This window comes from Terrapene carolina, unplaced genomic scaffold (genome assembly GCF_002925995.2).
Source record: "Terrapene carolina triunguis isolate 2854851 unplaced genomic scaffold, T_m_triunguis-2.0 Scaffold629, whole genome shotgun sequence".
NCBI lineage: Eukaryota > Metazoa > Chordata > Testudines > Emydidae > Terrapene > Terrapene triunguis.
This window is the reverse complement of record NW_020664980.1, coordinates 6,525,522-6,550,125: the sequence shown is the minus strand read 5'-3', so window position 1 is coordinate 6,550,125 and position 24,604 is coordinate 6,525,522. Positions and strand designations below refer to the sequence as shown.

The following is a 24,604-nucleotide window of genomic DNA, read 5'->3' as shown; positions in this document are numbered from 1 at the left end:
TGAGAGTCTCTGGATTAAGTTTAGAAGTGTGAGCAATGAGGGTGATGTCGTGGTGGGAGTCTGCTATAGACCACCAGACCAGGGGGTTGAGGTGGACAAGGCTTTCTCCCGGCAACTAGCAGAAGTTACTAGATCGCAGGCCCTGGTTCTCATGGGAGACTTTAATCACCCTGATATCTGCTGGGAGAGCAATACAGCGGTGCACAGACAATCCAGGAAGTTTTTGGAAAGTGTAGGGGACAATTTCCTGGTGCAAGTGCTGGAGGAACCAACTAGGGGCAGAGCTCTTCTAGACCTGCTGCTTACAAACTGGGAAGAATTAGTAGGGGAAGCAAAAGTGGATGGAAACCTGGAAGGCAGTGACCATGAGATGGTCGAGTTCAGGATCCTGACACAAGGAAGAAAGGAGAGCAGCAGAATACGGACCCTGGACTTCAGAAAAGCAGACTGACTCCCTCAGAGAACTGATGGGCAGGATCCCCTGGGAGAATAACATGAGGGGGAAAGGAGTCCAGGAGAGCTGGCTGTATTTTAAAGAATCCTTATTGAGGTTGCAGGAAAAAAACATCCCGATGTGTAGAAAGAATAGTAAATATGGCAGGCAACCAGCTTGGCTTAACAGTGAAATCCTTGCTGATCTTAATCGCAAAAAAGAAGCTTACAAGAAGTGGAAGATTGGACAAATGACCAGGGAGGAGTATAAAAATATTGCTCAGGCATGCAGGAATGAAATCAGGAAGGCCAAATCACACTTGGAGTTGCAGCTAGCAAGAGATGTTAAGAGTAACAAGAAGGGTTTCTTCAGGTATGTTAGCAACAAGAAGAAAGTCAAGGAAAGTGTGGGCCCCTTACTGAATGAGGGAGGCAACCTAGTGACAGAGGATGTGGAAAAAGCTAATGTACTCAATGCTTTTTTTGCCTCTGTCGTCACGAACAAAGTCAGCTCCCAGACTGCTGCACTGAGCAGCACAGTATGGGGAGAAGGTGACCAGCCCTCTGTGGAGAAAGAAGTGGTTCGGGACTATTTAGAAAAACTGGACGAGCACAAGTCCATGGGGCCGGATGCGCTGCATCCGAGGGTGCTAAAGGAGTTGGCGGATGTGATTGCAGAGCCATTGGCCATTATCTTTGAAAACTCATGGTGATCGGGGGAGGTCCCGGATGACTGGAAAAAGGCTAATGTAGTGCCCATCTTTAAAAAAGGGAAGGAGGAGGATCCGGGGAACTACAGGCCAGTCGGCCTCACCTCAGTCCCTGGAAAAATCATGGAGCAGGTCCTCAAGGAATAAATTCTGAAGCACTTAGAGGAGAGGAAAGTGATCAGGAACAGTCAGCATGGATTCACCAAGGGCAAGTCATGCCTGACTAACCTAATTGCCTTCTATGAGGAGATAACTGACTCTGTGGATGAGGGGAAAGCAGTGCATTTGTTATTCCTTGACTTTAGCAAAGCTTTTGATACGGTCTCCCACAGTATTCTTGCCAGCAAGTTAAAGAAGTATGGGCTGGATGAATGGACTATAAGGTGGATAGAAAGCTGGCTAGATCGTCAGGCTCAACGGGTAGTGATCAACGGCTCCATGTCTAGTTGGCAGCCGGTTTCAAGTGGAGTGCCCCAAGGGTTGGTCCTGGGGCCAGTTTTGTTCAATATCTTTATTAATGATCTGGAGGATGGCGTGGACTGCACTCTCAGCAAGTTTGCAGATGACACTAAACTGTGAGGAGTGGTAGATACGCTGGAGGGTAGGGATAGGATACAGAGGGACCTAGACAAATTAGAGGATTGGGCCAAAAGAAACCTGATGAGGTTCAACAAGGACAAGTGCAGAGTCCTGCACTTAGGGGAAGAATCCCATTCACTGTTACAGACTAGGGATCAAATGGCTAGGAAGCAGTTCTGCAGAAAAGGACCTAGGGGTTACAGTGGACGAGAAGCTGGATATGAGTCAACAGTGTGCCCTTGTTGCCAAGAAGGCTAACGGCATTTTGGGCTGTATAAGTAGGGGCATTGCCAGCAGATCAAGGGATGTGATCATTCCCCTCTATTCGACATTGGTGAGGCCTCATCTGGAGTACTGTGTCCAGTTTTGGGCCCCACACTACAAGAAGGATATGGAAAAATTGGAAAGAGTCCAGCGGAGGGCAACAAAAATGATTAGGGGCCTGGAGCACATGACTTATGAGGAGAGGATGAGGGGACTGGGATTGTTTAGTCTGCAGAAGAAAAAAATGAGGGGGGATTTGATAGCTGCTTTCAACTACCTGAGGGGGGGTTCCAAAGAGGATGGATCTAGACTGTTCTCAGTGGTAGCAGATGACAGAACAAGGAGTAATGGTCTCAAGTTGCAGTGTGGGAGGTTTAGGTTGGATATTAGGAAAAACTGCTTCACTAGGAGGGTGGTGAAGCACTGGAATGGGTTACCTAGGGAGGTTGTGGAATCTCCTTCCTTCGAGATCCTGGCTGGGATGATTTAGTTGGGAATTGGTCCTGCTTTGAGCAGGGGTTTGGACTAGATGACCTCCTGAGGTCCCTTCCAACCCTGATATTCTATGATTCTATGGAACAGTGCTGAGAGAACCATGCTGCCCTGCACACACGTACCCCTTGCCGCTGGGAGAACTGTGCCCCTCCACAACTCACCCATGCCCCCTTCACCACTGAGAGAAAAAAACACCCCCCCCCACTGTTTTACCCTTAGGATTTCATTATTTTAAGTTTTCAAAAATTCCATTCGTTTTCATTTTTTGGATGCACTATAAAACAAAGGCTGAAGAGATGGATATAGGTTGCCAAGGGCGTAGAGAGCCATGAGACGGTTCGGGTGCAGAGAAGCATGGGATAGTGTTGACCCATTTAAGTCTCTGTACCCCTTGTGCAGAGGAGGTTATCTTGGTACTGGCTCTGAATAGGCCAGTTTAGAGATCTGCTGGGGATGAGACCCTGGGGGTTCCCTGAAAAGGGGAGGCAGAAAGGCAGGAGCTGGTACTTCAGCCTATAGCATGGAAGAGGGGCTGCAGTGAAGCCTTGCAACCTGCCTATGGATTGAGAGAGTAAAAATCCATCCCTCAGACCTTTGCTAGTTCCCTGCACATAGCCCAGTGACTCAGGCTGCAAGCACAAAGGGATGTTCATTGTTCGGGCATAAACATTTTAAAAGGACTTTAACACAGCCTTTTCCTTACTGGTGCGCTGAATATTTGCACATCTAAACCTGCATGACAGCGGCTGCCCTACTTAATTGCACTCAAGCCTGGATTCTCAAAAGGATGAGTTTCAAAAGCAACCAGCTAAAATGATATGCAATGCTACCCTCTGGTGGCAATTTTTCCACCCACCACCACTGCATTTAATTCACACTCCTCAGCTTTTGCGTTGTGGTTCCTTTTTAATGCTCAATGATCAAACTACTGCACAGCAGGATGATGTTGTCTGACATGTTACAAATAGACCAACCGATACTGTCTCTTTCTGGATTTACAAAGGATATAGATCTGAATGCAGATCTGAGCTCTCTTCTGAGGGAGCTCAGAAGCGCAGGCAAAAGAACCAAAGGGCTTAAAAAATAAGTCATAAATATAATACTTTAAATGTGTGTGTGTGTGGCGGGGGAGAAGCGTCTGTCTCCATTTCCTTTGCGGAATACTTTGTTTCTCTGACACCAAAATAAGATATGCCAGCGCTTGACAAACCGATTAAAAGCTTGTGTCTGATTGCTCAGCAGCTTCTTTAAATACCAACGTATCCTGTGCCAAATTTCAAACAAATACGCCTCAGTGATCCTCTACAGCAACAATATTCCCGATAGAGTTATGAGCCCTTTTACATGGGATTTTCAATGGTGAAATCAGTGAAGTTCAACAGTGGCTTAACTCTGCTCCAAGTGACACCAGTGGGAGTTTTTCACCATTGACTTACATAGGAATAGAGCTAAAGCCAACATTGAGCCCTTTTGAGAACCCCACCCTCTGTCTTCTAAATCCTACGACTAGATATGAATGATGGGCACGAATCCCCATTTACTGCTAGACCGGTCCCTGGCATTTTTCTTTTCTTTTAGGGTTAAGAGGTTTGCATTTGTTCCCTAGACGTGGCTGTAACAGGTTTTATTCCGCCATTTGAAATAGTAGGGTGTCTCTGAGATCAGCCACACACCCAATATGATCAAGATACAGGAAGTCTGCCATGCTGGGATGCCAGAGATCAAAGGGGAAGCACATGCTATGAAGTAATCTGTCAAAGAAGAAAACAGCTACCCTTGGGAAATAGAAAACAGACGCATTTTACTTTCCAATTTTAAAGCATTCTTAGTCTTCTATAATTAACAGAAAGAGTTCAGAAGCGCCGTAGCCACTTGTTGCATAATTTTCCTGTGTTTAACTGGCTGGCTCAGTCTTTTCCTGTGCTCTACAGGCTGAGTGAAAACTTCTGCCAATGGAAAGAGTAGTTTTCTGCCTATGATAGCGAATGCTGCTGGTCTCGTCTCAGTATGTACTCATGTACCTCATGCTTCAGAGCTTCAACTCTCATGCTTCAGGGTTTAAACCAATCTCTATCAGAGACCAGAATGAGACCTGTGGAGTTGGGGGGAGGGGAAGATTATCCAGATTTGCTGATTGTGGGGGTTCTCACACCTTCCCCTGAAGTATCCTGTCTGACAGAAGGTGTTGGTCACTGTCAGAGATGGGACGCTGGACCAGATAGACCTTGGGTCTGATCCTGTCTGGCAATTCCTATGTTCCTATGGTTACAACCTCAAGTCTTGAAAATTATTTACTTCTTCTTAAGGGTCAGTGTGAATTTACCCTTCAGATGATCCATAAATAACTAAATGAAAGGGGGAAAATGAAGAGGCGACATAACTGTTTTGTATGTTATATGTTGCTTAAATGAGTGTAAATTGGTGTCACTTACACATCAAGGGGACAAAAGAAAGGGTTGTAGCAGGATAAGCAACCTGAAACAGGAGGGATTTATTTAGCATACAAAGGGGGTATAATTAGAAACAACTGGATGCAATTAAGGGAAATTTACCTTGAATATCAAGAGAAAAGGAGCCTCCTTTATAATGAGTCCTATTGATCTGTACAATAGTTTCCCAAGGAAAGTGGTGGATGCATTAATTTATTATATTTAAAACTACTCTTCTCCAGGAACAAGGCAAGGGATGGGCACTTGTACCTAACAGAGTCTGGGCCTTTTGTGTTTTACGTGGTCTTGACAATTCCTGAGGTGGGAGGGGGACTTCTCAAAAAATCCTGTTTGTGGGAACCCTCCTGGGTTGTTGAGGATTTTCCTGCCCTCTCCTGAGTCACCTTGAATAGTACAGGAAGAAGGGGAACGGGATCTCCTTCCTGTCTGAAAAGCAAAAAGGGTTCATGACAGAACACATTCACTGTAGGGAAGGGAAAGAGCTCCACTTCTTTCCCTGGACTGGACTGAGAAAACACGTGACAGATGCTAGTCGCATCGCTTAATGCGCTACTGGAAGGCGCTCAGATATTATGGTGATGAGTGCAGAGCAAGAATCGACACAGAAAAGTTTAGACTCTGCCTGCTCCTTCTCAACCCCAGGAGAGACCTCACGGGTGGATGGTGAGTCAGTGTGAGCGCTTCCCCTGTATGGAAAGAAAGGGCCCAGGGAATGTTCAGCCATGGTGCAGACACTGATTGGGTACATCTAGCCTTGGGGCAGGGTCTGTCTTTTTGTCCTGTACCTTGCTCAATGGAATTCTGGTCCATGACTTGGACTTCGGTATTATCTGCTGTAATAATTACAGATAATAAATAATATCCAACACTGCATCAGCTTGTGTAAAAAGATATGGCTCTGCAGCACTGGAAGCTAGTCTGACACAACTTACTCTCGCCTCAGAGAGCGCAAAACCACCCACATAATCCACTTGCCCTTCTGTGCAATCTCCAAACAAGGAAAGGGCCGCTGGGTGTTTCAAGCTCAACGAGAAGAAGAGGAAGAGCAAATAATGCGTCCATCTTGAGGAAAGAGCCTGGCTGACCAGAATCTTGAACAGGAGACTGTGGCTGTAGGAATTAGGATCTAGGAGGGAAGATATTTTCCTGTACTTTTGAGACCTCTGTTTTGACTGGTTAAGGGTTTTGTCTTATTGGTTATATTATTACAACATGCAGTGAAGGAACCTCTTGCCCTCCTGAGATATTGAGCTTATGAGCCACTGCCCTCCTGTTCCAAAGGGAAGTACACATGGGGAGTGGCAGGTGGGCGCAGGGAGACTTGTACCACTATTCTTTAAATGCAGTGCTTCCACCAGTGGTTTATTACAGAAGGCAGGTAAAACACGATTTGTCCTAATCTGGGGCTATTCAACTGAAGAGGGGCAAATACCTGGGAAGTGCACAGTAGGAGGCCCTGGGAGTCTGGAAGGAAGCCTGCTTGCTTTTCCAACCTGTCTGGTGCCCATTTCAGTACTTCCACTTGGCCTTGACTAAGTAAAACAGAGGGTGTTTTGTACATGGGAGGGCATTTCTCACTTGCCCTGCTGTAATCCCATGCTAGAGCAGGTACATGGGAAATGGAGTCCTTATGGACTTCTGTTGTGGGCACAGCCTGCCTGGAGTGCTCCCTTGAGCATGGAGATTAGTCTGTGGAGTGGGAGGTGGGGAGATCCCTTCCTGCTTGGGAGAGACAGAGCCCTTTCCCTAGCACAGTGAGAGTCTGGGGGCAGTCCCTGCTCTGATACTGACAGACAAGGCTTCACAGAAGCAGTAGGGCAAAGCCAGGAGCGTTTATCTGCAGGCCGAGGGGAAAGGAGTCTGAAGCAGAGCAAAGCTAGAAATCACCACACAGGAGAAAGGCTGAGACCCCGTTTTACATGACTTACTCATCGAAGTTGTAAATTAGTTCCTTAAGCGGGCACTTGCTTCTTTTGGGACATGGTGCCTCGGGAACAGGTAAGACTTACCCCTGAGCAGACTGTGTGGGGTCCCTCATTTGCAAAACTGGTGCTCCTGGTTACACTTTCCCATAGCAGCTTTATAGGGGGAATAGGCCCCAACATGCTTGTCTGATCACAAAACCATATGCCCTGGGCGAATGAGGATTGGTTGGAAGCAGACAGGCCACAGCTCGCCCATAGCTGCTCCTGAAAGTTGCTGTACAAGTATAGCACTTCCTGAACCACCTCCGTGGTTGTGAGGGTGGGGCACCTGGTAGTGAGGTGCTGCACCAGAGGATCCAGAGGATTAGTGCCTCAGGGCTTCCACTGAGTAGAGGGAGACGTGAGCTCCACTGAGGAGAGGGAGACGGGAGGCTGGAAGGAGGTCACTACTGTAGAAAAAAACAATGCAAATTCAAAGGGGAAAACAAACTTAGGGCTGGTTTACACTAAAGCTGTAAGTCGACCTAAATTACACTACCTCAGTTACACAACCGCGCTGTGTCGACGGGAGACGCTCTCCTGCCAACTTATTTTCCGCCTCTCGGGGAGCTGGAGTACAGACGTCGACGGGAGAGCACTCTCCCATCGACTTAGCGGGTCTTCACCAGACCCGCTAAATCGACACGGCTGCATCAATTGCAGCAGTGCCCATTTAGCCGTAAGTATAGACAAGCCCTTAGTGGGAAAAACTGAACCTAAGTTAACTTGTGTCACAGCTGGAGGCAAAACTTCTAGTGGCCTGATGTGAGCTGCAGGCCCTTGTCCTACAGCCCCCAGCAGCAACATTTTACCACCTCCCAATGCCACAGATGCCTGCCCATTTGTGGAAGAGGGGAGAAGTCATGCAGCAGAACAGCAAGGAGCTCTGTGTTTCAGTCTCAGTCACTCTGCCTGCATACCCAAGGTTAAGCATTTTGTCAAGAAAATCTGACCAACACCGAAGGTGCCAAATTCCTCAATCCCATTGCTCTGTCCTATTTTTATTCCTATTTAAAACAGAAACACTCACTTAATTGCTGTTCCTCACCAGGGCTGAAGGTGGTGCCACAGACAACAAAATGCCACTTCTGACTGCACACTTTGCATATTCCTAGGACTGAACTCTGTCTCAGTGGAATCCTCTGCTCGGTTACACACTTTTATGATCAAAGAAGGTCAGCTTAAAAACAATGAATGTATGTAGATTGTTTATTGACTCCAACATATTAGTAGATTGGATAATAAACAGTACTTTTAAACATTCTCTTAACCAAAAATATAACAAATATTTACAATCACTCAGTAAAAATACAAAAAGCATACAGAGGCACTGTCTTTCTAAAAGACATAAGTGTAAGAGGTATCAAAAAATAGGAGACACATTGCTTGTTACGGAATACTTTACAATCACTGACTTGTGCAGTACAATTGCTATTGGAATATCATTACATCTGTGCAGTTTTTGCCAATATGCTCATATATTTAGAATTTTATTAATACCAAGCTAAACTGCATTCCAGGTATATAAAAATAAAGATAAAACAAAAAAGCACAACATAAGCTAAAGCTGAATTGGGAATTCAAGATGGGTTTTTCTCCCCTTTTTTAAATATAATGTATAAAGCTTTTCTAAAGAGAGAGTATCCCTTTTTTCTAATCTGTTTTTCTGAAGGCAGTCGTAAGTAATGTATATCTTTTTTAAAAAACTATTTCTAATATTTATATAAAAGCTTAACATGACATATATTTGCATTGTTGTCTGCAACCACGTGATCTGAGAGAGAAAGAATGAAGAAAGACTTTTCAGATTTATCTTTTGCAAGAGAATTATTGATAGAAAGCAGAGTCTTTCTGCAAAGGTTGTTTCCTATAGGCTCAATCCTTGGAAGTGCTGGCCAACCTCCATCTCCCATTGACTTCAATGGGCAAGGATGACACTCGGCACATTGCACAATCACGACCTGTAAGAATTAGAAGGAAGCTATGAATCTCACCCTGCAATCATCTCCCACATAAGAAGCCTCACTGGCCCCAATGACTACTCAGTGAGTTTGGATTAAGCACGAGTAAGAAAAGGCCTCATATTCCCACTCAGGTAATGACTGCTGATCATTCAACTCCTCTTATTGTCCAACACTTAAAGGAAGCATATTGCAAATATTTGAAGGAATTCCCCTTTAGTTTACTGAATTGTATTTATGGGATAGGCAAACTAATATAACAGAAGCTCAGTTGTCTAATTTCATTATGTGGAGGCCAGTTAAGTTAAAGGTTCTACGATTGGGGAAGGTTCTTTCCGAATGATTTGGAAGGTTGAGCTTTTAATAGCACAATGAAATATCACAATGCAGGCAAAAAAATCAAATTGGTTTTAATCAAATCAAATCCTTCACTCATCACTTATGAGCGAGCAAACAAACAATTAGTGAAAGAGGAAGCAACAAAATGTTAATGGAGGAAGAATATTAGTCGGGACATGAATTGCTCAGCAGAAGTTAGGTCTGTGTAAGAGAAAGAAATCAAAAGGGACAGAGTGCTGTACAGGTAAGTCAGCTCACATTTTTTGGTTCCATGAGATACCACTTACATGAAACAACGTAAAACCCGAATTAAGCAGTCTTAATTCACAATTTTCAAAGCTGAAAAAAGGGATAATGTCTCTTCAAATCCATACAAGACACACTACATTTGGCTATTGTCCCCGATCAATGTGATCAGTTGAATTAAAAAACAAACGAAGTCACAGCAAGGACAAGCAGAGCCAAGCCACACTGTCCAAGTCAGAAGAAGCAGAAAAAGTAGCTCATTTATCAATAGTTTATGCATGATTTATTTACACTAGTTGTACTGTCTATTAGGAAAATATTATTAGCAAGACTTTTACTCACTTTAAAAACAATGTCCTGAAAAGTACTGCTGAACAGATTGATGCTGTTGATGTGCAAACACCAAGTTTAAATGGGTAATCAATATCAAATGGCTGGCTTAATGGACCAGATGAAGGCCCCAATCCAGCTCCCATGGGAGTCATTGGGAGTTTTCCCACTGACATCAGTGGAAGCAGTATCAGGCCCTTAGATAGGAAGGAGGTCACCTCAAGAACAAAGACTTAATCCTTTACGTTTGTTCAACAGGCTGAAATAAACTACAAATCAATATCTGAGGTCACTGAAACCTTAGGACTTAATTTATGTGGCACAAAACACATGATTTTCTGATTAAACGGTACGCCTATTGTGCACGCCGCTTAAAAGCTAACAAACAATTACAGTTTACTGTGGGATTACTAGAATTTGCAATTTATATCCTGCAAGACATCATTTTAAGGATTAAGAAGTTAACATTATATATGCTGAAAGTAATCATTTTGCCCCAGACCATTTTGACACTTATATTAATCTTGATTCATTAAGGCCTACACAAGTTCATTGTAAACATTAAGGCCTTGACAAAGAAGAAAGTATCCTTTAAGAAACAGCTAATCTGCTTTTCAATATGATTTTTCAGCTATTTACTCAGATATTCATACCAAAAAATCTAACATATAGTCAATCAACTAATTATGAATTGGGAAGCCTCTCCCCACATTACTGCTCTCGACTGATTTAGGACTTCAGGATACAAGGACCAATACAGGGTACATTCCAGCCACAGAATAATATTAAATCTGGCACACACATGAACACAAGCAAAAGTTTGATCGAACACATTCTCATGTTTGTCAACATCAGCCCCAAGTAGATATGGGTGATGCACATCAAATGCTTTGGGTTGTTTTTGGTACTTGTGTCATTTTTAGAAAATGCTGCATTTGCCCTACACCAGGAAAAACAAAAAAAGAAATTTTAAAACTCTTCATAACGTAATATATACGTTCTTTGAGGCACCTGTAAAATGACAAACATCTATCTAACTTAGTCTGTAAACATCCTCATTAAGATTTACAAGTAAAATGTTAAAACACAGATCCACACATTCATCTCCAATTATATTATTTGATTGGGTTATCCTGTGCTAGAACGAGAAAGAAAATGCAGGTATTTCCAGTTTTACCCCATGTGCTCTGGTTGGCTAAGTAAAGTTAAAGCAAGCAACTTAGCTTACCCTAATTGTACAAAAAGAACATGAATCCTGGCTCCATCCAAGTAAAACCCCCCCACTGATTACAACTGGGCCAGCATTTCACTCTAAAACTTGAAACATTCTAATCTAATTCATTGGATGAATGCGGTAGGTTTTCAGAATCAGTTATACACTATATTGTACTATATCTCAAATGTTCACTTTCACAAATATTATTCCATAATGGCTTGTGTTGATATTAAATTTGTATTTATTTATTGTATTATGTGCAATGGCCTATGGTTAAAATGCTATATTAATAAACTTTCTACCTACTCCATAATGGGAGTGGTAACAATTTTCCTTTTAAATAATTCCAGTACCTAAAATACTTGAATTTTGGTACAAGTAGAAAAAAAAATATAGGATGATCACAGAACCCACAGAGCACTAATTTTCCTTTCTATTGCTAACAATGGATTTACATGCTGCACTATGCAGTACAACATTTGTTTACCGTCCTACTTGGAAAGTTTTGAACATACCAAATAATTTCACAGGAACTACAGCCTCCATGTTTCAAACCTTTAATCTGGGGGAATGCGGGAGAAGAACTCCAGTTATTTTCCCAGCAGGCTGATAGTTAAAGACTTCCACAGATATTTTTTAGGGTTTTCTAGAGCAGGACCAAGAGATGGCAGTGTTTCATTGCTGTATGCACATTAACTTCCAAATTCTTTATTCCATTTACATTAAGTACACACCCAAAATCCGGGTATTTCTAAATGAGTTAGTAGGCCCATTACCTGTGTCTGTTTCAATAGCACAAAGAATATTGACATGTATCTAAGTTAGTACCCATTTTCTTTGTCAGTGTTCACACTAGCCAACAAGAGCACTCCCAGTACAAATAAAAGAAAACCCTCCATAAACTCCAAATAAATAAATTACTTTTTCAGATACTGCCGCAGTGTCCCCAATTTTGCTTATGTATGTAAAATAACATTCTTAATTTTAGAATTATAATGGTCATGTGGAAAGTATACATCACAGAAATCTACCAAAGGATTATAAGGTATTATACAGAAGAATGCTTCCAAGTTTCAAGTGGTTCTTGACAATTGGTGGTCCCAATGTACTAAGATTGGTCCTTCTCATCATACTGATTTCAGTCCTCAGGTAGTCTGTACTCCTTGGAAACTGGTATTTATATCACAGGCATAAATAGTTTTCTTAGGCTGTGGTAGCTGACTGTGGTAGAGTGAAGTAAGTTAGAGAGATTTATGATCCAGCCAGGTTCACATTGTCCACGACTGAGGCAAATACAACTTTTGAGGTTAGTAGCAGCAAGTTGTCAGCATTAGCTAACAATCATATGGTTCATATTCCCATGTCCCCTGTGATTTGAAGTGGTTTTCATAGATAGCCCAATGGTTAGACTGCTGATACTTGTTCATCTTCTGTAAAACAAGAAAAACATTGTAAATTGTTACATCAGACATCTGCCATGAACATACAGTACATTATTCAATATGTTGACCAAGCCCCACCGTTTACTGGAGATTGTACTGCCATGTAATGCTTTCAGAATCTAATGACCAGAATGAAATAAATATCCTTCTTCAAAAAGTTCCTCTACCATCCTACACGTTTCTTAGCCATTTGATGAAGATACATGGAAAAAGATGAAATTGCGTATTCTCAAAATATTACTTTGAATGCACTGGAAAATGCATTCCAGTGACTCCAAACCATGCAGAATGGGACGGGGGGAGGAGCAAGCAATTTTCTAAAATGATAAAAGTTATCCAAGCATTTTAAAACTAAAAAGGAAAAATATCTAGACCTGTACAATAAGTTTCATTGCAAAAATTTGGAAGAAAATGTTGCTTGGCCTCTTTGTATCATTATCTTTTTATCTCATAGCTCATGAGTTGGCATCATGGTATACGAGAGTAATATACACCACAGAATGATCTAATATCATGCAATGCAAAAATAGGATTGCCTTATATCACAAAGGCTTTGACTCTAAATGCATGTTGTTTTTAAGCCAGATGGAAATTTAAGCAAGTCAGTACTATATTCTAATTCAAAAGCTTCAGTTCATTGACAGTGGGGGAAAGGATTGGTAATACTAATGCATAACACATTGGGAGATTGAAAGAATAGCACCGATACATTAGTATGGAGTGATCTTTTACAAATACAGGAACAGCTTTCTGAAGCATAATACTTTACATATACACCTCTACCTCGATATAACGCTGTCCTCGGGAGCCAAAGAATCTTACCGCGTTATAGGTGAAACCACGTTATATTGAACTTGCTTTGATCCACTGGACTGCGCAGCCCCCCCCTCCCCCCCGAGCACTGCTTCACCGCATTATATCCGAATTTGTGTTATATCAGGCCGCATTATATTGAGGTAGCAGTGTATATTGTTGAAAGCAGCAAGGATTGTTTATGGCAGTATTGACAGTCACTTCAAACAAGGATGTAGAAGAATTTAGTTTAAGAAGGCACTGTCAACTCAAGTTTGGCCCAAACAAACTTTTACAAAACCTAAGAGCAACAAAAAAGTTTCCATTAATTTATTTTGTTCCAAAAATGCTTTAAAACATTCTCTTGCAACATTTTCACATGACAACTGCAATGTAAACCAACCAGAAATGGAAGAAAAACCAAAAGTGGAACAACCTTGTTTCCACTGTCCAGATTGAGAGAAATGCAAAGAAGTGAATCATAATTAGGATTTCAAATATTCTGCAAGAATTAATAACCCAAGATGGTATTTTTTTAAATATAATTTTTAACCTGACAGTGTCCTTTTAAGGCATCAGAATTGCTCAAATAAAAGATATAGAATTGAAGGGGAAGATAGCACTATATAGAATCTAGCCCAGGGGTTCTCAAACTTGATTGCTCCGCAACCTCCTTCTGACAACAAAAATTACTACGTGACCCCAGGAGGGGGAACCAAAGCCTGAACCCACCTGAGCCCCACCACCCTGGGTGGGGAGGCCAAAGCTGAAGCCCAAGGGCTTCAGCCCCAAGTGGAGGGCCTGTAACCTGAGCCCCATTGCCCAGGGCTGAAGTCCTTGGGCTTTGGCTTCAGCCCCGGCCCCACAAGTCTAACGCCAGCCCTGGCGACTCCATTAGAACAGGGTCATGACCAACTTTGGGGTCCCGACCCACAGTTTGAGAACCGCTGATCATGAGTATCTTAATTACACTTTTGTAAATCTCACACATTTTGATAAAGAACCCATTTAGTGACATGTGCTTTTTAAAACACAAAGGCACACTTAATTTGAACATATACATTTTCTTTAAAAACAGTTTCAATCTCAAAGAATTACTGAGAACAACTCAAGAACATCATTCTGAGGTAACACTTAGCACAGTACTGAGACTTGATTTACATAGCAGTTCATTTAACATCTATCAAGTTAGTTAACATACCATCCTCTTCACTATCTGCGTCAGTCATATCTGCTAGTTTAGGATGGGACGGTTGCCGTTTATGCCATTGAGGCATCTTCGATGAAATACAGGCCACTGGTTCACTACTGAGAGAAGCTGATGAAAGTCTAGAGAGGTCACTAGGTAGCATCTTTGACCTCTGCACTGCCACACTATAGTCTGGAGGCTTTAAGTGTGGGTGATGGGGTGATCCTTCCTTTATGTCCGCTAAAGAAATCCCCATATATCCTGGAGGGGTGGGCGGAGGCTCCCTATACCTATCGTCCTTCTTAGGTGAGGTGACACAGTACACTGGTACAAGAAATAAGCAATGGAAATGTTAATGAAGAAAACAAAGGAAACAAAACATTAAAAAAAAACTGAAGTGTTACAATGACAAAACAGAAACTGATAACAAAAGGCAAATGCAGAAACACTGGTTATAACAGCAGCAGCAGATTTTTATGCTTTTAACTTACACTTTATACTTATTTTGAAAAGTCATTGTAATAGCAAATTGACTGAACTCATATGGTGAAAAGCCAATTGAAGTTCAATTGAACTATGGTCTCGTGTTATTCAAATGCATTGAAATACTCCGATTACAATTACAGTAGTTATAATACTCTGCACTTCTATAGCAACATCCATCACAGGATTTCACAGCGCTCTACAAATATTAATGCAATTATCCCTGCAGTAATCCTGGGAGGTAAATATTCTTCACCTCCGTTCTTCAGGCTGGGAAACTGAAATACAAGAAAGGTTAACTGACTTGCCCAGGGTCACAATTAGTTTGTGGTGGAGTCAGGCATAGGAAGCAGACCTCTTGACTTCCAGCCCTGTTCATGAACCAAAAGAGAAGTTCTTTAAACAACTGACTTTATTGTAACAAGATTCTACTACACTTGCTGATATGCAGTATGATACTAGTACATAGTCTACGCTTCTCTATGCTGCAGGAAGAAATCAAAAGCTCTGTATGAAGCTCTCATTAAGAGACAGATTGTACATAATATTTTTGGCTTCACAAACATCCCATGGAAACAAGTTCCACAGGCTGACTGTGCATTCTGTGAAGAAGTACGGTAATTCTTTTTGTTTGTTTTAAACCTGCTGCCTATTAATTTCATTGGGTGACCCCTAGTTTTTGTGAAGTATGTCGACTAACTCAAGGGTTATAAATAAAATGACTCTTATCTTTCAAGAAAACAGTATCAAACATGCCTTAAAATTTTACTTGAAAAAGATCAATGATAGTGCTATTCCCACAGCCATGTGTGGGAATCAGGGACCAATTCATGAATTTCAAGAGGAAAGAGGATGTCTTAGATGCAGCAAACATCTCCTGCAGCAAATGGTCTTCAAGCACCTCAAGAGAAATGCCACCAACCAATTAATGAGTTGGCTCTCTGGCGCCAAAGGAACCGGAAGTCCCAACCAGCCATCCTCACTCGCGTGAATGGTGGCTATTAAACAGATAAGAAGGAAAGTGAATATCCCTACAGCAAGTGAAAGGTGTTAACATCCCCCTCATTTAAGGGGGAAAAAGTACAAACTATCGGATAATCTGGCATGTTTTACTCAGGTATTTGTAAAGCGCTCTGAAGAAGAAACATTTGAATGCAAAATATTATTACTGTTACTTTAATTTTCTTATTATATTCCCAAAGGTGCCTCTATCTACTAATATTGACTGCAAGAGAGTGCCATCCACTGGTAGAGTTGGATGTAGCACCAATACTAGCATCCACACCGTTACATCTCCATTATTCTTGTAACTTCTCACAATATAAATCACTTAGAAACCAGGACACTAAGATACCACGTAAGAAAAGGTTCAATACCCCCACTCCCATTCTGCATATAAAACAATCCTATTAATGAGCATTTTAAAAGCGCATGAGTTCCTTGTGTGAAAAGTGTTTACAGACTGATTGTTTAATAGCTTTTCGTGAGAAATTAAGTGCGAGTTCTACTGAATCGATCCTTTGCCTTAAGAGACTCCCTTATTCTGTCTTGTTCCCACTGAGATCTTCTCTTCTTTCAAAAGTCTCATCTCTGAAACCATCTTCCCACCCCAGAACAGACTAAACAAATGGTGAACTAAAACTAGAATATCTTTGACGTGATGTATATAATGAAGTGTGGATGAAGGGTTTGCAAAATTAAACATCTACTTGTGACCCAAGATCCACATCCACCTATTTTTCCTCTTCACTGAATAGGATGCAGTGCATGTTCTATTGAACTATGTTGCTGAATGCTTCTTAACAATGAATACATACAGTTCAGCAACATGGCTGCATGCAAAGAAAAGTGTGCGATGCGGGACATAAACAGAATTGGAAACAAGAGAGAAAGGAGTAAGATAGGGTGACCAGATGTCCCGATTTTATAGGGACAGTCCCGATTTTTGGGGATTTTTTCTTATATAGGCTCCTATTACCCCCCACCCCCGTCCCGATTTTTCACAGTTGCTGTCTGGTCACCCTAGTAAGAGATAAACAAGACTGCATTGAGTGACTCACATGCCAGAATGTCAGAGCTGATGAAGAGTGAACTAGTAGTTAGGATATGTTACTAGGCTAGGGCAGGGTGTGTATGCATGTACTGGAAGGAAATGCATACAAAGTAAATTGGAGGGGGGTTGCGAAAACACTCTTAGACAAGCTCACTTTTTCCATAGAGCCAGAAAAAGAGAAGGCCTCCACCCTACATGTGACCTAAGGATAAGTCTGCTCAGGCAATTACCCTATGATGATAAAGTAAGTCCCTCCAGCAAACTGCTCAGGAATTAAATTGGGTTTCAGTTTCACCCCCTAACTTCAGCAATTTTTTAGAAAGTTTTACTTGATGTTTAATCTTGTTTGCTACCCAACTCCTTTAGTCTTGGTTGTTTGGCAACCCTACTCACTAAGTCACTGAAAGAGCATGTGCACATTAATCAAATATGCCTTTGAAAGGCATATTTTATGTGAGGAGAAAGTGTGCTTTTCTCCAGTAGTATGCAAACGTCAGTTGGCTAAGCAATCTAACAGCAGGCAGTGCAACGTGATGCTATGAAGGGAATCTGCATAGCTTCTGGGCTCCCTGTGACAGGAGTGTTATGGACACAGTGTGCTCAGTCTCTTTGCATCACTAGTCAACCTCCTCCCTTACTGGTTGCTGGAAGGACATGCCCACGGGAGGCATGTCCAGACCTCCTTGCCAGAGGAAAATGTGCAGCAATAAGCGTTGTGTGGGACAGAAGCAAAAGAGGGGGGTTAAAAAAAGGTGATCTCAAAGGAGTTTCGAGAAATAAAGGAACACAGAGCATATGCAGAAATGCCTGACACTTCCCTGAACATGGGCCTCCTGCATTTCCATAAGGCTGTAAGGAAGCATGTTGCTTTATTCTTTTAATTTTCGTAGTTCAAAAAAAAAAAAAAGTTGGTTTGAAAACACATTGTCTGGGTACTACTATGATTAAAACCACATGTAAAACTGGATTTAATATGCAACCCAGCCCCCAGATCTGCTGATGTAATTTCTTAACAACTTAATATTAAAATGCAAAACAGATGTGGAAGCTTCCATAGGTTTTTGGCTTGGCTTACCTATCAGGCCTTTTTCTGTACTTGAAGTAACAGTTTTATAATTTGCATCAGTGGCTGGCTTAGAGTCCAAAACCTCAGTCTGCTCCGCTGTAGAGTGCTCAAGCCCTCTCCGTTTAATTGTCCCATAGTTTGTTTCATACGTGTCTGACAGGGAGCTTGAGGAGGCCCAGCTTTGCCGAGATTGATCATGTTCCGTGCTGGCTTTTGACTGTCGGTTATTTTTGGAAAAGGCTTCAGAATACAAATAAGTCTCTTCAGAGCAACAGTTTGTGGGTTCTACTTCAGCAATGGGTCCATCTAGATGAGAGTGGCGGTAAGAATTCAAGAAATCCCAACTTTTCTGGTTTTGGATATTCTGAAAGTTATCATGAGAACTACTTGAACATGAAGTCCAGCTTCCACGGCCACTGTCTGCAGCTTCTATTGTGATATGCTCGTGGGAGATCTCCTCATTGCTCATGGAAGATGTGACAGCCATCCCTCTGATTATAGCAGGTCTAGTTAGTGACCAACTAAATTTGAAGACAAAATAAATTAGAAAGATAATACACAGGTTTGTAGAGAAATAACTAGGACTGTCAAACAATTAAAAAAATTAATTGTGCGATTAAACGCACTGTTAAACAAAAAATACCATTTATTTAAATATTTTTGGATGTTTTCTACATTTTCAAATATATTGATTTCAATTACAACACAGAATAAAAGTGTACAGTGCTCACTTTATAAGTATTTGCACTGTAAAAACCAAAAGAAACAGTATTTTTCAATGCACCTATTACAAGTACTATAGTAGTGCAATCTCTTTATCATGAAAGTTGAACTTGCAAATGTAGAATTATGTACAAAAAAATGCATTCAAAAATAAAACAAGGTAAAATTTTAGAGCCTGCAAGTCCACACAGTCCTACTTCTTGTTCAGCCAATCGCTCAGACAAACAAGTTTGTTTACATTTGCAGGAGATAATGCTGCCTGCTTCTTGTTTACAATGTCACCTGAAAATGAGAACAGGCGTTCGCATGGCACTGTTGTAGCCGGCGTCTCAAGATATTTACGTGCCAGATGCGCTAAAGATTCATATGTCCCTTCATGCTTCAACCACCATTCCAGGGACATGTGTCCATGCTGATGACGGGTTCTGCTCAATAACAACCCAAAGCAGTGCGGACTGACGCATGTTCATTTTCATTATCTGAGTCAGATGCCACCATCTGGTGGAATCTCCATCCTTAGAGGTTTTTAAGGCCCGGCATGACAAAGCCTTGGCTGGGATGATTTAGTTGGTGTTGGTCCTGCTTTGAGCAGGGGATTGGACTAGATGACCTCCTGAGGTCTCTTCCAAACCTAATATTCTATTATTCTAGTCTATGATTCAATATTGTTTTCTTTTTTGATGGTTCGGATTCTGGAGTTTCCACACTGGAGTGTTGCTCTTTTAAGACTTCCGAAAGCATGTCCACACCTCGTCTCTCTCAGATTTTGGAAGGCACGTCAGATTCTTTAAACCTTGGGTTGAGTGCTGTAGCTATCTTTAGAAATCTCACATTGGTACCTTCTTTGCGTTTTGTCAAATCTGCAGTGAAAGTGTTCTTAAAATGAACATGTGCTGGGTCATCATCCGAGACTGCTATAACATGAAATATATTGCAGAATGCGGGTAAAACAGAGCAGGGGATATACAATTCTCCCCTAAGGAGTTCAGTCACAAATTTAATTAATGGATTATTTTTTTAACGAGCGTCATCAGCATTCCTCTGGAATGGTGGCCGAAGCATGAGGGGGCATACGAATGTTTAGCATATCTGACATGTAAATATCTTGTAATGTAGGCTACAAAAGTGCCATGCAAATGCATGGTCTCACTTTCTGGTGACATTGTAAATATGAAGAGGGCAGCATTATCTCCCGTAAATGTAAACAAACTTGTGTGTCTTAGCGATTGGCTGAATAAGAAGTAGGACTGAGTGGACTTGTAGGCTCTAAAGTTTTAGAGTGTTGTGTTTTTGAGTGCAGTTATATAACAAAAAAAAATCTACATTTGTAAGTTACTCTTTCATGACAAAGAGATTGCACTACCGTACTTGTATGACGTGAATTGAAAAATAAAATTTCTTTTATCATTTTTAGTGCAAATATTTGTCATAAAAAATAATATACATTTTGTATTCTGTGTTGTAACTGAAAGCAATATATATGAAAATATAAAAAAAAATCCAAAATATTTTATAAATTTCACTTGTTATTCTATTGTTTAACAGTGCGATTAAATCTGTGATTACTTTTTTTGAATTAATCACGTGAGTTAACTGCGATTAACTGACAGCCCTAAAAATAACATTTACCCCAAAGTGCTCAGAAACAACATTATCCAGGTTTAAAATATGGTCTGGAATGTAGAAGGATCAAAAACGTACCATGGTGTTGCCCAATAACATGGCTATTCGAGGACAGTCATAGCTCCAACCATTAACATTTCAGATTACATTTCAGTCCTGGATAATATAGTATTAAATGTAATATAAAATAAAGTAAAAATACATACAAATAAAATAAAAAATAAAATGAATCTTCCATAAACAAAACCAGATTTTTTTATGTTTCAGAAATGCAGAAAAAACCCACCTATTGAAATTGATCTGTTACTGACATGTGTTTGTATGCAGTGACTACAACCGAAGTTATTTAAGATAAAAGTATTGCAAGGCTGTAGATCCCTAATGTGTGTGATAAAGTTGGAAAATGGCTACATTATTTCTCATGAATATTATGTGCGACTTGGTTTCCCTGCTCAATTTTGTATTGCTACCTTCTTGAACTCAACCCAGACTGCAGCTAGGAGTTGACCTAGACAAGAAACAAAACAAGAACTTAGCCCACATCGATATGTACAGTGCTGAAGCGGCGCAGCTGCACCAGCGCAGCTATGCTTCTGCAGTGTGTCTGGTGAAGACACTCTATGCTGACGGGAGAGAGCTCTCCCATTGGCATAATAAAACCACCTCTGTGAGCGGCAGAAGCTCTCCCGCCAACATAGTGCTGTGCACACAAGTGCTTATCTTGGTGTAACTTATGTTGCTCAGGGAGGGTGGAATATTCAGATCCCGGAGCGACATAAGTTTTGCTGATATAAGCTGTAGTGTAGACATAGCCCAAGACAGTTTCAGGTGCACGCCTTCAGAGCAGCTAAGAAATCAATTAGACCATTACTGGGAGATGCTACTTTGAGGTACTGAGGGAAAAAAACCTGTTAACTTTGCTAAAGGCTGAGATCCTAAAAAAATCAAAAGACACCGACTGGTTTAAAAGGTGCCCCTGGCAGAAAGGGAGGGGCATACTGAGGGGCTGACATACAGACAGAGACAGAGAGAATATGCTGTAAGCTGAGCACCCAACTCCAAGAGCTAGAATCAGCCAGACTCACTTAAGCTATGGACAGAGAGGTTAAGCTTATGTAAGGAAATATGCATGTAGATTTCTTTGTTATTATATATCCACTTTTCTAAGTGTTGTGTACCTTTTGACAAAATAAATCATGCTTTGTTTTGAAGAAGCTGTTTCTGTATCACTGCAAACATATGTTATGGGCTCCCAGCCTACTGGGCCTGTGACATAACATGGCTGGCAAGCAGGAGTGTACCTTGGAGACCCAGTTGGAGCGTGGTTGGATTGCAGGATCTCACCCTAAAAAGAAGTGGAGGCATAAGCCTTCTACTTGAAAGGAGAGCACTCCGGGCTGCAAAAGGGCCTCAGGGGCAGCCTACTCAGGGACTGTGACAAAGTGGCTTAGGCATTTGTAGAGAGGATTTTAAATGGCAGAAATACTAAGATTCAAAAGGAAGCTACTTAGCACCTATTTATTTCAATGAGAAATTGTATTAATGCTGTCAGTGCACGATTAAGCTTGGTTTTATATGGATCCAGAATACAGAAAGGATGATTGCTAATCACCATTCAAAACCTGGATTGTGCTATAAATGAGTATCAAGGATAATATATAAAATTCATCATTAACATGTACAGTATATTGACACGTTATGGAATCTAGGAACACGTCAGAATCACGTTAGAAGCATTTTTTATTCCCTTGCCTTTCTATCTTTTGAACTCTTCTATCAAAAAATATTTCTTTCACAAAAAAATTATGGAAACTAAAACATAGCAATAATACAGAGTTGGAAGGATTTGATTTTAAACTATAAAACACAAGAAAATACCAAGTTCAGGCTGCAATACTATCCTTAATGCAACAGTATGCGTTCTGAAAAACTGTGATTTTATGTGGTGCAATACCCTGGCACATTGGGGTATTTAATTAACTATTCTATGTCTGTGGTAAATAAACGTCAGCATCTCTGACGAAATTGGAAGGTGCTGTACTTTTTGGAAAAGAATTATTTTAGTTTATAAAATGCGCCTTTAAATAGGTCTACTATTTCCAATTTTATCACACTGGAAAAACTGGGATTGGTAAATATTCAGAAGTTATATTATCTTAGCAATGCTCTCTCTCTCTCTCCCCAATAGTCTCATTGATAAGGAGAAAGCACTACAAAATACTGATTATTCTTTCTCGCATTATTGTTGGGTTTCACGGCTACACAAGTAGACACAGCTCCTCATAGTATTCAACAATGAAAAGTGTGTGTTTTTTCATAAGAAAAATTCATTCACTTCGCTCCACGGGCAGATCTTTGCCAGTGTGGCATATCAAGCATTAATATGACTCCTTAAAAACTGACCACTAGCTCAGACCAGGTATTTGATATTTCAAATGTAAAGAGAATCTCTCTCCTTGAATAAAATACATTGTGGTTGAAAAGACAGCATTTGATCTCAAGAGATACTGAGCCCCTTGATTTCAATAGAAGTTGTCACAGGATCAAGCCCAACATTTTTAGATATATGTGGCATCTTTGAATGAGCTACTGGTGGCAGCCATCTTACTAAGAAGGCAACAAAATGTCTGGTATGGGAACCTTAGGAGGCAAAAGATGAACAACTGGTTTCTAATCAGCCTCAACAATCATAAAAACAACTTACAAAATGTTTGGGTTACATATTAAACATTAAAGTACCGATGTGACTGGTATTACTGATTGCCAGCGATAACTGCTAGAAATGCTCTTCTCATTCAGCTGCCTTCCTCAGCACTGTACAGGAGGGAATTTGTTAAATATCCTTCAAGCTCGCAGTGTATTTGCATTTTCCTGCAAGAGACATTTATCCAAAACCTGCTGATGCAGAGAAGCTCTTGTCTGTCTAAATTATACTGCAAACTCCTTGTGCGGAAAAAAATGTCTTCCCCTACGTTTTAAAGCAGCGAGCACATTGATTGCTGTCAACAAGTTAATAATAATAATTACAGCATGACCCTTAACTGTGTCTTGACTAAAGTGTTTTGCTCCTTTTCCTTACGTCAGTCAGCCAAGTACCACAGCACAAACACTTCTCACCCAGTGCTAGGCTGACTATACTCAGCCGATGGTTGAGGAACTTCTTTTCTTTCTGCTGCTCCTGTTGAATCCATCACAATAAGAGACTGAGGCAAACATCTCTCATCCTGTAGGGCTGCAGACATTGAGTCGGCAGAGCAGTTACTCACGATGCTGGACCGCGATGAGATCTCACTGTGGCTGGAGTCTGAGAAGTTATCAGATTTAGTGGATGGTATGAGGGCATAGCCTAAATGAGATAAGACATGCAGGAAATAGGAAAAAACATCAAAAAGAGAAGATGAAGTCTATTTATTCACCACCACATGAAAGCACTAAAAATATTTCAATGAGGCTATTCAGAAAGATCCTTCTCCCTCATGCCCATTTCTCTGTACGTTTTATGCCACTACCCTTCATAACAGGAATCAGGATTTATCAGTACAACGTGCTAATACCAAAATCAGCTGGTACTTACAGCCAAAACCCACTTAAACCAAGAGGTTAACTTAACATTACATATAATCAGCAATGGCAGCAAATTGCCCCAGGAATACCAGGTTGGTGTGCCAGGTTAGTTCATATACTTTTATACTTGTGGCTATACAACTAGCTAAGGTTGTTTTATACTTGTGGCTACAACCACTTAGCCACAAGTATAAAACAACCTTAGCTAGTGAAACAATGTATTTCCCCCAATCTTCCTGTACCACCTATTATGCGTGAAATTCAACAGAAAATGGGGGGTGTCTCCACTGCAAGCAAAGGCATGTCTGTAGCACAGCTTTAATCTAGGCAATAATAGTAGTTTAGACATAAGAACATGGTTCGCAAAACACCAAATGTGGTGGCAGGCTTCAGAACGGGCTAGCAACCAGAGTACATGTTAAATTAAAGCTAGCACAGGTATGCCTACCTATTAGAAATCATGCCCCCACTTGCAGGTGTAGACATGTGGTGTAATGAGGGTATGCTGATCATTGCCAAAATTTACACACACTGAAGGATAAGACATATGCTCCATCTCACTTTTCTTATTTACCTCATTATGAATCAGGAAACTCAAGTGGGCAGCTCACAAGTATGGGAGGTAGAAATTTTACAGCAGCTGGACCTGCACTGTGTAACGCACTCCCACGGTAAGCTCACCA

General features: G+C 41.1%; 1 protein-coding gene across 2 annotated transcripts in view; it reads right to left on the bottom strand.

Moving 5' to 3' along the window:
- Positions 1 to 8,116: 8,116 nt before the first annotated feature.
- The window catches only part of RAPGEF6 (Rap guanine nucleotide exchange factor 6), a 241,511-nt gene continuing 225,023 nt past the window's right edge, over positions 8,117 to 24,604 (bottom strand). For both annotated transcript variants that reach the window (XM_024213334.2, XM_024213333.2), the window contains 4 exons: positions 23,475 to 23,703; positions 18,021 to 18,532; positions 14,422 to 14,733; positions 8,117 to 12,416 (listed from right to left, as the gene is read on the bottom strand). In XM_024213334.2, the coding sequence (XP_024069102.1) occupies positions 12,391 to 12,416; positions 14,422 to 14,733; positions 18,021 to 18,532; positions 23,475 to 23,703 (1,079 nt within the window). In that variant the 3' untranslated portion in view covers positions 8,117 to 12,390. The remainder of the gene's footprint in view (positions 12,417 to 14,421; positions 14,734 to 18,020; positions 18,533 to 23,474; positions 23,704 to 24,604) is intronic.